This window comes from Nannospalax galili, unplaced genomic scaffold, assembly GCF_000622305.1.
Source record: "Nannospalax galili isolate Female #2095 unplaced genomic scaffold, S.galili_v1.0 scaffold5, whole genome shotgun sequence".
In the NCBI taxonomy this organism is placed as follows: Eukaryota; Metazoa; Chordata; class Mammalia; order Rodentia; family Spalacidae; genus Nannospalax; species Nannospalax galili.
This window is the reverse complement of record NW_008353126.1, coordinates 2,008,524-2,022,860: the sequence shown is the minus strand read 5'-3', so window position 1 is coordinate 2,022,860 and position 14,337 is coordinate 2,008,524. Positions and strand designations below refer to the sequence as shown.

The 14,337-nt window shown below is 48.8% G+C and overlaps 1 protein-coding gene across 1 annotated transcript; it reads right to left on the bottom strand.

Moving 5' to 3' along the window:
* On the bottom strand, window positions 1-13,280 carry Eps8l3 (EPS8 like 3). Its single transcript, XM_017802529.1, has 19 exons — window positions 13,200-13,280; window positions 11,121-11,175; window positions 10,912-10,976; window positions 9,287-9,445; window positions 8,862-9,011; window positions 8,691-8,746; window positions 8,216-8,358; window positions 8,008-8,126; window positions 7,637-7,757; window positions 7,496-7,557; window positions 7,209-7,283; window positions 6,733-6,881; window positions 2,757-2,838; window positions 2,535-2,569; window positions 1,850-2,042; window positions 1,519-1,647; window positions 1,152-1,225; window positions 567-699; window positions 1-321 (listed from the first exon to the last, which is right to left on the bottom strand). The coding sequence occupies exons 2-19, from the start codon at window positions 11,149-11,151 to the stop codon at window positions 310-312; spliced, it is 1,788 nt and encodes a 595-aa protein (XP_017658018.1). The 5' UTR covers window positions 11,152-11,175; window positions 13,200-13,280; the 3' UTR covers window positions 1-309.
* Window positions 13,281-14,337: the final 1,057 nt, after the last annotated feature.

Sequence of the window (14,337 nt, the reverse complement as noted above, 5' to 3'; positions counted from 1 at the left end):
TAAAGATGCTTTTTATTGGATAGGAGAGGGACTGAAGAGACTCTTGGAAAGCCTAGTTATAAATATGCCAAGCTTAGGGAGAGGAGTGAAATAAATAGGTAGCAACTGGAGAGGGCTTCCAACCCAGCAAGAGGGGTACCATTTGCCTCAGTGTCTAGGGTTTTTTATCCTCTTTGCTGTGTGATCAGGGGTATTTGGTTAATCACAAACTAGGATGCTGAAAGAGGACTTTAGAGGGCTCTAAGGGGGTACCAAATAATCCGTCTTGCATATAAGAGGTCCTTGGTCTTGAAGATGTTGGAGCTGGTGTTAAGGGCTTATCTGAAGGAAGAAAAGGATTCAAATGGGGCTGGTTCCAAGTGAGGGAGCCCCAGAGTTCATGCCATCAGTATGCTTGGAACTTCAAGGACAGCTAAATGCATGAAACGGAACCCCTGGACAAATGTCCTATGCCCAGTGTTGTCTGTGCTCAGTTCCACCCAGGCCTGGTCCACCCAGCTCTCCCTTTCTCATTCTGGGAAGACTAAACCTTCTTAGTGGGAGTCAAGACCTTAGGGCTTCCTCACCCCCAGCATTCTTCTGACAGCCTCCAGCCGGGCTTGGATTCGTGGGGCCTCTTGTGGACACAGCATCTGAAGCTCCCCAGGTCTCATGCGAAGTAGCTGGCTCCCCACCAGGGACCCAAGAGTCCTTACAGTGCTGTGAATAAAAATGGTGGGATACACCAGAGTTGAGGTCGAAGGATGCTGGGCCTTAGTATTTGTGTAGAGAAGGAAAGTTAAGGTTACAGGAATTAGGTATCTGAAAGTACAAAACTAAACCAATTGGTTTTGGCCTCAATTCCTGAACTTCCAAGTTCAAGGGCAAAAGTGTTGTAGAACAGAATTTTCTGGGATGGGTGGCTGAGGCGAAAGCCCAGGTCCTTCTAGAGTTCACTACCCTGATCTTTTCTTCTTCAATATGATAAAGTCTCTGGACTTGATGCCCCTATCATAGGCCCCTATCATCCCTCTCATCTTCTTTCACTCAACACAGATAGCCTAGGATGGAGTTGTCATGTACAATGGAGACCAGGCCTCTGGGGGTCTGTGGTTCCCACCTGAGCCCTTGACAAGGCTCTTCCCTCACCCCTCATGGGGCTGGACACTCACACAGTGGAGAAGTTCTCTGCTTGCAGCCAGGCAGTGACCTCCTCAGGCTTTGAGCTAAGTCGAAGCATTGGAGCCTAGAATCAAGGGACACTACAAGTCAGAGTTCATCCCATCTCACAACCATATGCAACCTTCCATATTGGGCCCTTTCTATGGGATCCCATCAAATCACTGGGCTCCTGGTTTTTCAGGTGTGGCAGGAACCCTGACTTATTCTTTGCCGTGTGATGAACTTGGCACCCAGGAAGCAGGCGGTGCTACTGATTAAACTGAACCAGGACTATCCCTCCACTTGTTATTGAATCTTCTCTGTCCCATCCTCTGACCCAGGACTCAGGGCTTCTGGGTATCCTAGGCTGGGTAGTACCCTAAAGGAAGACTGGCTGTGGCTTCCAGGGGTTCCCATCTGCAGAGGTTCTAGGATATTGCTGGGGATGTAGCCAGTCTGTCCTGCCGCATTCTTCACCAGCCACCATCGCTTGCTCTGGTCCAGAACCTGCCAAGAGTCACCATGTCAGTTATAAGAGCCTCTGTCCTCCTCTGTCCCCAAGGTTTTGTCCCTTCCTGTTCTTTCCTGCTTTCTTTCTCTCTCTCTTTAGGCTACCCATCCTGGCAGCCCCATAACCACAGAACCCACTCTAGGCTACCTGTAGCTCCTACCAGCCACCTTCTTTTCTGGCTTTAAGCACAGGCTTTACCTCTAGCACTTCTCCCTGGACCACAGTCAGTTCCTGGGGGTTCCTCGCTTCAAATTCATACAGGACTTGCATCTTCAGGACTGGCTTGACAGGTCTGGGGCTGGGGGGCCCGCAGTCAGAATTCCCATGCCGAGGGCTATGGTTGTGTGTCTCATCCTCAGCAAAGTGAAAACTGCTCCTCAACCCAGAATTTCTGGCATAAGAGACAGAGTGGGGACAGCTGGAGAATGGGAACTGTGCCCTGCACCAACCCCAAGAGCCTTAGATAGCTCTTAGCTTCAGTCTGGAGGTGACTTTGGGGTTTCCATAAAGTTTGATGGCAGCCATCTTAGGAGGAGATTGGGGTAGGAATTTTTTGCAGAAAGGAGGGGTTTGAAATATCACTGATCTCTGAAAACATTTTTAGCAATTTTCTATATCTGAGCTGTCCTCTGAGCACTTTATATCTGAACTGTGGGAAATCAGAGGCATTTGTGAAAAGGCGATTGGAACCTAGGAGGTAAGAAACTGCATTTTCATCCAAGGTAGGGTGAAAATATATGCAAAGAAATATCTTTGCGTGTATCTGTCACTGACTAAAAGAGAGCACAGAAGGTCTGGGATGTGGAGATTCACAGATGAAAAGGGTTTTGCGCTTTCCCTCCCTCCCCAAGACCACGCAGTCCTCACTAAACTCATGGCATACCGGAGGGAGAGAGAATCCTGACGTTCTAAGCGTTGCTGTAAGGAATGAAAACAAGTGAGTTAGAGTTGGACCTTTAAACCATCACAGGCCCATATGGCTGCCTCTTGTTCCCTGCCTACCACCCCAACAGGTGACCCACATAAACCCACCACTTAGTTGTCATGTGACTGCGATCTGGACTAGAAGAGCTCTATGTAGAGCTCAGTGCTAAGCAGCCCTTACCATGGAGGAGAGCTCTGGAAGCTGCCAGCCATCAGAGAACATGGGTTGGTAGATTGGTGGCTCATCGCCTATCCAGTCAACCCTGGGGAGAGAAAAAAAGCTGAGTCCATGGCCAATCTGTACCAGGCTGTGGGATGTGGAGAAGGGAGGAGGTGAGAAGACTTAGCCTCAGGGATTTCTAGCTAATGGGGACAAGGCCCACGGACAGAGATGAAAGGCCATAGGAAACCCACAAAGGAGCCAACAGCTAAGTAGGAACAAGTTCCACAGTGCAGATATCTGTGGACTAGCCTTTCGTTGGTCCTAAAGTGCAGCTGTGTCACCTCCCTAGGAACACAGTGAACACTTGATCACCATCATTGAGGTTTAGAATTAAAATGGTAGAATATTAGGCTTAGAAGCTGGAAGACTCTTTTGGGGGTCAGATCAGCCATGGTTTTTGGTTTTTGTTTGTTTGGTGTTTTTTTGTTTTGTTTTGAGACAGGTTCTCTTTAAGTCGCCAGGCTGGCCTTGAACTCATTCTGTAGCTCTGGAAGATCTTGGACTTGTAATTCTGCCTCAGCCACCAGAGTAGCTGGGATTATAGGCTTATGCCACCATGCCTGGTTCATTTAGTACTTTTCAAATTGTTGGCAGTGTCCTAGAAGCAGGTCTCTTCCTTTCTAGCTAAATAGCATAAGAACACCTAAGGAGACTCATCCCAGTGGGGCTACTCTGACTGATGCCAGGATGGGGCTGGTACTTGCCTCTCAGCTGCCCTCTCCCCTATGGCTCAGAGCTGTGCTGTTCATTGCCTCCAGGCTTAGCTTCCTGAGGATGCCCACTTGCCTTGAGATGTTCCTCTCCCTGCCTCGCTGGGGCAGAGGTGAATATTCACTGTGATTTTGGTATACCCTCCCACACTGCACATGATTCACACATGTCTGTTTCTTACATTGAACTTCTCGGGGGTTGTCTTTCTAGTACTACAGCTATGGTACAGACAGTAGCTAATACATGTTTCTTTACTAGGAATAAACTCTTCCTTCTTCCAGATCTTCTTCGTTGGTGCTTTTTCTTTGTCCTAAAAAATACTCAGGCCTTCTGTTAACTGTGTTACGGCTCAATTAAGCTATTTTCCTGTGATCGCCTCTTTACCAAGCTTCCTGGAAATGCACTTATGTGTTCTGCCTATGTTCTTTCACCTTTGATTTCAACCTCTGCCACTACTCAATGAAAGCTAGTCCACTTAAAATCTGGACAGTCAGGCTGGGGAGGCATTACATAGCTCAGCTATAGAGCACTTGCCTAGCACACGCAAGGCCCTGGGTTTGGACCCCAGCACTAGGGGAAAAGTTTTTCTGATCATCTCCTGATTGCCAAATCCAATAATCTTGTGTGGTCCCCATCTTTCTCTACTATCACAGCATTTAGTGTTACTTATAACTTCTAGTCGTTCTGTCTAAAATTAAGCCCCTAAATGCAATTTGTCAGAAATGAATTCTTTTAAGGACTTTTACATTTCCATTCCATTTTTGTGTTTTTTTTTACAATCTATTATTCATTTCTAGTTATTTTAAGAAATTAGAAACTAAAGGCATATCTGATTTAATGTATTATTTATCAGAAGTTTACCATTTTATTAATACAGGGATTGTTTTGTATCTTTATGGATATTATTTTTGCTTTTTTTGAGACAGAGTTTCACTATGTATCTCTGAATGGCCTGGAACTTGCTATGTAGAGCAGGCTGGCCTTGAACTCAGAGAGAGCCACCAGCCTCTGCTTCCTGAGCACTGGGATTAAAGATAAGCACCACCTTTATGGTGCTCTGGCACCTGGCATCTTTATGGATATTGGTAAAAAAGTATATATGTCAATTCAATTTTCTAATGTCTAAAATATTCTGTGGTATGTGTATGTGTGTAGGGGGGGTGTATGTGCATATTGGTATGGGAGTATGCATGTGTGAATGCGTGTTTTTGTACATGGAAGCAAGAGGTTAAAGTCAAGTACCTTCCTTGATCTCTTTCTACTTTATTTTTTGAAACAGGGTCTCTCAGCGAACCTGAAGTTCATCTGTTTAGCTAGGCTGGCCAACTAGTGAGCTCCAGGGATTTTCTTTTCTCTACCCTCTACCTTCACCCCACACTGGGGTTAGAGATGTATGCTGCTGTGCTTGGCTTTTCTGTGGGTGCTAGGGATCTGAACTCAGGTCCTCATACCTGTGCAGCATGCACTTTATTGACTGTGTCTCAACTTCTTAAAATAAGGCTGGGTTTTGAAACAAAATTACATATCTAACATGGATATTCAGTGTTAAAGTGCCTAAGCCAGGCATAGTAATCCCAGCACTCAGGGGGTGGAGACAGGCAGATATCTGTGAGATCAAAGCCAGCCTGGTTTATATAGTTCCAGGGAGTTCCAGGGAGACCATGTCTCAAAACAAACAAACAAACAAACAAACAAAAAGTTGAAGTGACTCAATTAAAAGTATTTGAAGTCTTCTTGTTTGAGTCCACTGCAGAAACTATTTTCCTCTCTTGCTAATACCAGACAGATATTAGAGCTATCCCCACAGATGATGTAAGCCCAGAACAGATGTAGGAAATAGGCTCTAAGACCAGATATCCAGTATTTTAGTCCACTGTTATGAGAGGTCCAGAATTTATAAATTATTTCATTTTAGTGGTCAAATCAAGAAAGTATATAAAATAGTTCATTTGGGGGTATGAACAATCCAAATGTCCACTGATGAATAAAGGATAAACAAAATGTGACACAACCATATGAAAGGAAGGAAATTCTGGCACGTGCTACAACATGGATTAACTTTGAGGATGTGCTGATAAAATAAACTGGCCACAAAAAGACGAACCCTGTCTGATTTCACTTGCATGAGTACCTGGAACAGGGAAATTTATGGGGACATAAAATATAGGTAGCTAGGGGGTGAGGGCAGGGGAGATGGGAGATTATTGTTTAAGAGGTACAGACTTTTTGTTTGGGCTGATGAAAAGGGTCTGGAAATAGACAATGGTCCTGGATGTACAGCATTGCTATGCTGGTGAATTATATACTGACAATGGTACATTTGTGTGTTACGTGTATTTTACCGCCACAATAGGTAGGCTGTATTGAATCAATTCATGTCTTTAAGCAAACCGAACAAAAACGTTATATGGGACTGAACTGGAAAGAATTGCTCATTAGGCAAAGATCTTGCTGGGAAAAACTGGCTTACTTCCTTGTTGACTTCTCTGACTTTCTCTTCTCTCTTAGTTTGCATTCTTATGCCTTTGGGTTTTCTTTTAACTCTACAATTTCTTTTTGCCTTCTAACTACGTCTACTTTTGCCACCTTCATGTAACCATCTTCCAGAGCTCTACCCCCTGCTAACATAGAATAGAACCAACCATGCTTGATAGAAACCACACTGGAGACGTACATGCCTCTCTCACCATTGCCCACCTGTCACTTTAATACTGTTCTGCCACACACACGGTGGGACTGCTTACCTGGGGGGCCCAGCTGTGTGGTCTTTGTGACTTGTTCCTTTACACCTCAGTGAATTGTCCTGGTGAGCTTCCTGATGGCTCCAACCCTTACCCTGCCACAGTCATACCAGCTTGGCCTTTCTTGCTTTCTTGGCTCCTATCTGGAAACTTGCTGGATTTAACTAACTGATGTTAGAGGTGCGGCATCCTAATACCAGTCATACTTAAATTCTGGGCTGAACTGAGACAAAGTTTTTACCTTTTCCCTGACAAAAATGAGCAAACATTTCAGCAGAAGTTTGGTATTGCTCCTTTCTTGGGAAGGATTGTTCTTTTATTCTGGGTAATGCCTTTCCTTATAGTGGGTAAAAGCAGTATTTCATGGAAAGTTGGGAGCTCCATATAGAGGCCCAAAGTTCTCTGGAAATGTTTCTGGCTTGTGATAGTGTAGCAAAAGGCCAAGATATGGCATCTTACTCATGCCCCTCATTTTCACTTACTGGCTGGTGGTCCAGGCCATGCCCAGTGACTGCCAGAGGTTACTCTCAGGTGGGCTTAGACAGGACTGCAACAGGTCAACGGCTTTGGGAGTGAGGAGGGGTGAGATCACTTGGCTTGCAAGGCCAGCCTCAGGGCACTGGGATAGGATCTAGGGTGGAGGTAGAAATGGAAGATGTCAGCATATCTAGACCACAGGGGAGCAGGAAATGGTCAGGGACTCCAGCTCTGCTTCCTTGCCTCCTGTCTATCTCCCTCAAAGCCCTGGTGTCCTTGGCTACTTTACTAGCCCATCACATGTGTTGGGCAGGCTGTGCACACCAGGATGCTGTCTTGGTCTTGAGGAAGCAGGCATGTCGAATAAAGGGTAAACTCCACAGTACCCTCTGCCCTGGCACTCCCTTGGCCTCTATGCCTTCCTTTTCTCTTTCTTGACTCTATCCTGTCCCCTTTACCACCCTGTCTGATCTCTACTCACGAATTGCAGGGTTTGGAAGATAAGATGCACAAACTCAGGGGCGCTCGTCTCTTGTAGCCTGAAAGCCAGCTTCCCCTGGAGACACAGGGCAATGTTGTTTACCACACTCCCCCCTGCAGCCCTTCATCAGGACCCCAGCACCCCATAATTGTTTTGTGCCTTGACTTAGAGCCTCCAAAAGTCCCCAGAGGAGGAGAAACTGGAAAAGGGAAAGGTTTGGGATGGCTGATACCAGGTCATAGAGGGAGTTTGGGGAGAGGGACCCAGAGCTGGCAGAAGCCACCAACCAGTAGGTTGAAGCTGAATTTGATCTTCTGGTAGCAGTCAATGTACTCTTCCTGTGTTATCCCTGTGGGAGACAGAGTAAGGCAGGGTCATGGATCATCTCAAGATACCCCCGCTCCTCCCTCCTGGCCCTCATCACTCACCCTTCTGAGACTTGCTCTTTTTTTTCCTAAGTTTCCTCTTCTTACGGTTTGCCTTTCCCTGGTTTTCCTTCAGTTTTACCGAGAACAGCTCAATGTCCCTTAGGACATGATTCAGCACCTCCTGGGCCCCCCAAAAAACCCATGGCCTTGAAGGGGCAATTAGACCAACCCTAAAACTCCCAACCCTGCCCCTTACTACCCTCCCATCATAAGCCCAAACCTCAGTCCTAGCCTGGGATCCAAAGCCTGTTTGTTCTTCATCAGCCCAAGCCTTCCCTGTCCACCCTGGGAACCTGGCCTCCTGAGGGTGAGCATTCTCCTTTTCCCCAAGACCAGAATGTCCCAGTAAGCCTGAGATCATCTGTAGTTACCTCATCCCTCCCTGGGTCCTCAGGAGATGGGGTCCGCCTTGGAGGAGGAGACAGAGAAAAGGCACTGGGCTCTCTGGCACTGGGGTAGTGTGTAAGAGGCCTTGGGGATAGGGGGATGCCTGCAATGGAAGTTGGGGGACCATGAGCCTAGAGCTTCTTTGACTTGATCCAAACTTTCTTCTCCACCTACCCTCACACTCAAACTTACTGTGCTCTGAGAACATATGGTGGGGCTGTTCTGGAAGGGACCTCTGCTCCAGAGGAGGTGTCTGTTGTATAGGGAGTGGCCTTTCCAAAGAAGGTCCCCTCCATCTGGCCTGGCCTGGATGAGGTCCTCCAAATTGAGGTCTGCTAAGGACATGGTGAAAGACATATCTTTGACAAGGTTGTTGGGACAGACTTAGCCCACATTCCCACCCCAGTGCTCATAGGCAACACCACTCTCTCCAGGAACCCCATTCCTGGCCCTTAGTCTTTACCTGTGCCTTCCCTAACTCCATTCTGCCTCATCTGTCTGGGCTGTCCTGGGTCCTATCATAATCTCTGGGGACAGGATCCAGTGTCTTCAACATCTTCCCTAAGCTCTTCAATAGTCTGGCCCTTTTTCAATTCTAAGCTTTCACTTGTTGGACCCCAGATTTTAGCTGGGAGATCCTGCAGGTGGCTGGGCAGATGCTACCTACCTTTGTTCCAGCTCCTCCTCCAGGGCCCTCTGCAGGCTGGTCCTCAGCTGTTCTGCCTGGAAGAAGCAGCAGTCATGCATGTGTGTGTGTGTGTGTGTGTGTGTGTGTGTGTGTGTGTGTGTATGATGGTCACCAAACTCCACCCCTGACTACTGATCCCATGCCACTCACCCCCACTTCCTGGCACTGGAAAAGCAAAGTGCTGGTGCTTGGCAGACCAGACTCCTGAACAGTGATGGACAAGACGGAGTTGTAGGAACAGGTGTTGAGTGCCACATCCATGACCTTGATGTTATCCAGACGGTAAGAGTCCAGCTCCTCCTAGGCCAGGTGGAAAGTCCAAGTGTGAGGTCACTGAAAGCCAGATTTGTTTCCTAGGAGTTCTTGATGGGGTCACCCCTGGGTTTTGGTGGCCTGAGGCTGGATGTCTACCCTGACTCTTAGGCCTCTGTCCCCAGTCACTGTTTTGTCTCTCCCAAGTGTTGGGTGTGTGTTAGATGTGGGGAGGCATGGAGAGGTGGGTGGAGGGCCTGGGCTTGCTCTTCAGCAACCTGGGTTACCTAGGGCCCATTGCTGAGTTTTCTGAGCAGGCTGACCTTGGTCTCAATGTCCAACAGCTGGATCCAGCCATCTCTGACCTGCAGGATCAGGTCTTGGCTCCACACTCGGCCCTGTGAATCCATTTCCTGAAGCTTTTGCAGGGCATCCTTGGGTTCCTGAACTCTCTGTGTTCCCAGCTTACATGTCATCAAATGCTAAGGGGAGAGGAAGAGGCTGGTCTGAGAGGAAGGTTTGGAAAGAGGGTCCCAGGTAGTAGCAGGCAAGAGAAAGGCAGCAGAGGAGGAAGGTTTGTCCTTGGTTCCCCTTTTGGAGGAGGTGACAGGCTCTCAATAGAGCAACCTTTGTAGGCAATGTGAAGGCCAGAAGAAGGCAGGTTCTGACCGGATCTTCTAGGTCTAAGGCTTGCATGAAGGATTTTGGGACTCCAAAGGTAGTTGTCGGTGCTCCTCCGAGGCTGCATTTAGGAGCTCTTGTCCCCAGGCTGGTCTTCACCCTTCCCGACCTCACATGCCTGTCCCCCTGCCTTTGTTCAAGCTGTTTCTTCACCCAGATGTTTTACCTACTCTTCTAACCCAGTGTCACAGGGCTCTCAAGGTCAAGTGACTTCTTCCTGATTCTTGCACAGAGAGAGCTGTAGAAATCCCAGGCTCCCCTCAAGCCCTTACCTGATGTAAGTTCCATCGTTGGTCTAACCACCTTCCTCTAGAGACCCCTCCCTTCCTATAGCCAAATGCTACCATCCTGAATCACTCAAACTCTGCCCCAGTCTACTGCCAGGGAGATGCAGACTGCCTCCTGCCACTGGAGGCAGCCAACCTTGCTCAGGTCCAGCTCCTCTCTGTGTCCACATTGCCAGCCATTCAGCAGAGCCTGATACCCCGTCATCCTGAATGTGTCTGCTCTTGCTCTTGCCTGTTAGACCAAAGTGAAGCCAGTTCCCAGCCCCACCCCACAAAGAAGCTGAATGTTTCCGGCTGGGGAGCCCCATATCCACTGCCCTGTGAGTTTCCTTGTCTCCTAACACCTGAGGCTGCCAGGGTGGGAGTGATTTCTGCCCCCATGTGCAGTGTCCTCCATCATGTACCCAGCTGAGCAAGCTCTTGGGACCTCCCGCTTGTAGCTCCTGACTTGCTTTTACTGTGGTATTGATGTCAGATTGGGTAACTGCATCTCAAAATGCCAGCTTTCTACCTGGGAGGGGCTAGAGATTCCATTCCAGTGGCTCAGCCTGACCTGGAAGCCCAGGCTACTCCACACCTATTATGACACTGGTGCTCACAGTGGCAGCCCTTCCTCCAGCCATGTGAAATCCCGAGCAAAGAGCACCTCCCTAGATTGGGTGTGGCAGGAGGCAGGATGGAAAACAAGAGGGGGTTGGTAGGATAGTTCTATATGACTCTGGTCTAGGGACCAGATATCCATCCCTACCACTTCTAGCAGGGCTTCTCTGCCAACCCTAGAGCACCTTCTTGTCTTCCCCTGCACTTAGCTAATGCTTAGGCCTCAGGTTTGTTGAATCTGATTCCACAGAATTTTGTCAGGTTAGTCTGTTGGCTTCTATGGCAAGGACAGGAAGGGGTGTTAATGTTCTGGCAAAGCAGTGGATGCATAGGAACCTTTGGCTTTAGTTGGAAACTGCCTGGGTCCCAGAAGTACTCACCTCCACCCTGTGCTGCAGGAGCGTAGGTTCTGATGTCAGGTTCTGGGAATACTCCTTCCGGTGCACTGTGGGTACAAAGCCAGGGCCAGGAGGCAGTAAAAGAGTGAGGTGAGGCTTGGGCAATTGGAGGAGTAATAGATGAGAGGAGAGGGGTTCAGGGAGCTCAGCCAGTGGGGAGCTGAGAAGGGCAGGGGAGGCAAGAGACTTACAGTAAATGGCTCTGCTGCTGGGCCGAGACATGTTGATGCTGCCAAGGATGGCTTCCTTAGACCCCAAAGAACCAGAGACAGTCATCAGAATAAGGGAGAGAAATACAAGCCCCAGCTGCTATTGCTCTCACATGAGGCTCTAGGACCAGATCTCAAACCCTTGGCTCCGGGAGGCCTCTCCAGAGCCAAACTGCATCCAGTGTCCTGCACCAGGAGCCTCCCTCCTATTAGGCTTGGAGGCCATGGGCCAGCGGAGGAAGGGCCTGGGGAAGAGAGTGTCACATCATGGTTGGCCTCCCATTATTTGGATCTGTGTTCAAATCCTACTCTGGGGTCTGGATATGAAGATGCCATGAATGAGCTATTTCTGTGGGGAGGGCAGAGGTCTCAGTTGTGCTCCCTGCTACAGCAAACCCTCTTGTCCAGCTCTGCTTTAGTTCTGCAAACGGGGAGGAAGCTCCTGTTACTTCTTAGCTAAGGATCCTCTCAAGAGCAGTGTATGTGAATGAGAGAGAGAGAGAGAGAGAGAGAGAGAGAGAGAGAGAGAAAGAGACAGACAGAGACAGAGACTGAGACAGGCAAATTATATAATTTGCCATATATATATATATATATATATATGTATATGGTATATGTGGAGAGAGAGGAAGGGGGCTCTGTAGGACTTGCCAGACCACCACTACAGCCTTTTTGCTTTCTGTTTCTCCATATTCTCTCCTAGATCCCCTCCTCATGTAAATCCTTTAAATCCAGTTTACAGATCACCTCCCTGGTAAAGCCCTTTTTAACCACCACCTGCCCAGAGTGCCCCCCCCAATGTTATTTTTAGCCTTTTCTATTCCTCTCTGACAGCAGTAGCAGTCACAACAGCCTTGATAGTACTCTGACCCTGCTACCAACCCCCTTCTGACTCTACCTCATTCAGTCTTCACCAGGATATTCATTCAGCTTACTTGGTGCTAAAGTGCTAAGCACTGTTTTAAGGACCATGCCTTTAGTAACCCAGTTAATTCTCAGAACAAACCCCTGAATTAAGGACTGTTAATTCCGCTTCCCAGATGAGGACTCTGATACCCTGAGGTCACCATGATGGTTTACTAGAGAATGTGTTAGACCTGTCTGGCTTATAAATGTGTCCCTGTCACTAGGTGGTGAACAGCAGAGGGGCCTAGAACACACAGCTGTTGAAGAATAATTAAAAGTGGTACATGCATATGTGCTGTGTGTGGGGGTGGGATAGTAATCATGCATGTGGGTCAAGGGTATGTGTTATGTGCATGTATGCATTATGGTTTTATGTGTCTCCATGCATCTAATTGGCATGTTTAAGTTGTATGTAATCCTGGAATATCCTGAGCAAAACATAAGTGAGCACTCACACCCATTTATTAGGACTGTTATGAAAATGACAAAGATCTGATAAGGTGACTCACAGATGGGAAAATGAACGCCAGTGAGCTACCATGGGAACGTGGAGAAGGCAGTTGGATCTTTGTTCCCTTGCTTAGGAGAACCCCTTTTCTCATTAAGGGGAAGAGGTGCTGGAAGCCTGATCCCCTCCTCTGCCCCTCGAGGATCCTCTCCCTAGGCTGTGTCACTCACTTCCTGCTTCTAGGTGGAAGAAACAGGAACCCTGCTCTGCTCAGTCCTGCCCTGCTCTTCCATATCAGATGGTCCCTGTAGGTCTGCAGGTTCCTGTGCACTGGTGCAGGTATGGTTAAACACCTGCTGGTGCGGGACACTGGATGCAGTTTGGCTCTGGAGAGTTTGACCTGCCTGGTCCTTTAGAGTACAGGGAGCTGCCACAGCCTTATGTGGATTTTTGTGTCCCCTGTGTAGGGGTGTAGAGCAGGGAAGGGGTATCTACATGGCAGACCCCGGGGAAAGCATCTCTGAGAACTTTCTGGAGCCCCTTGCTCTGTTTCTTGGCCCACAGCAAATGACCTGATCCTGCTGCCTCAATTTGGGAAGAGGCTGGGAGAGGCCCCAACCTGGGAAACCACAGAGATGCCCACATTCACCCTGGGGATCCCCTGTGGCCAAGCTATTCCCTGATAGCCCCTAGGGTTAGGCCCTTACCTGGGTGCCAGTGAGGCGTGGTGTCTGGTCTCCTGAGGAGGCTGATGTTTAAGCAGATGGTCTGGTATTGGTAGAGGGAGTACCTCTTGGCTCTTCTGCTGGCTGCCTCAGGCAGAGCCCTACAGGCAATCAGGAGGACTGAGGGTGAGCAAACCCGCCCGGAAGCAGCCACACCTATGGTCTTTGGACTCTGGTGGGTGGGGAGGCCTCCCAGGCCACCACCTGCCTAGCACTGAAGTAGTCCGAGGAAGTGCCTGTGCTGAAAGGTGCCAGAGCTTGGCCAGAGACCTCTACTTCCTAGTTTCTTCCTTGCTGACCTCTGGCCTTGAGTGTGTCCCTCCCACCCCCATCTTTCAGGCCTTTGCATACCCTCCTCTGGAGCCCTGGGTTAGCATCAAGTGCTAGGGCCAGAAACAAGAGAAGGTGCTCACGGTCTCAAGAGCCTGGTTTCTGTGATGGGGGCAGGTCAGCAGGACATGGACTTGAGGCTCAGGGGAAGCTGTGGGCTAGCCTGTGTATTTTATGCATGTGAGCTGTCACTCATGGGCATGGGATCATGTATGCCCAGGTGGTATCTGTGAGTGGGTCATTGCCTGACAGAGAAGATGAGTATAGGGGTCCAGGCTACCACTGGGCAGGGCAGGGATGGCTGAGGTTTCTTTCAGGGCTCATCCTCCTCAATCCTGTCTTCCGTCTCCTACCTCTCAGCATGAGCCCTCCCCCCACTGATTCTTGTCCTTCCTTTCTCACCTCACCCTATGCCTCCAAGTCCCTAGTGGATACCTTAGGCAAAGATGGGAAAACAAGGTCTCCTCTTGTCCCTGTTCAACGACCTGCCCAGTCCTTGTACCTTGTTTTATTTAAAAGCCTCCCTGGATACTAGGACAGGCCAGGATCTTTGCCTCCTGGGCATTCAGGCCAAAGTGGAGACCAGGCATAAAGAAACACCAAAGGAGTAAGGTGGGAAGAGAGGGAAGGGAACTGGCAGGGACACTCGTGGGAACTGAGTCTTCTGCTGGGTTAGGATCTGTGGTAGAGACTTCTATAGAGTGTGAAATTTCAGCCTGCAGTCTGTACTCTGTCCCTGGCTTCCCCAGGACCTGCCAGGAGATGATGGCCTGCCTCCTACTACTCAGCC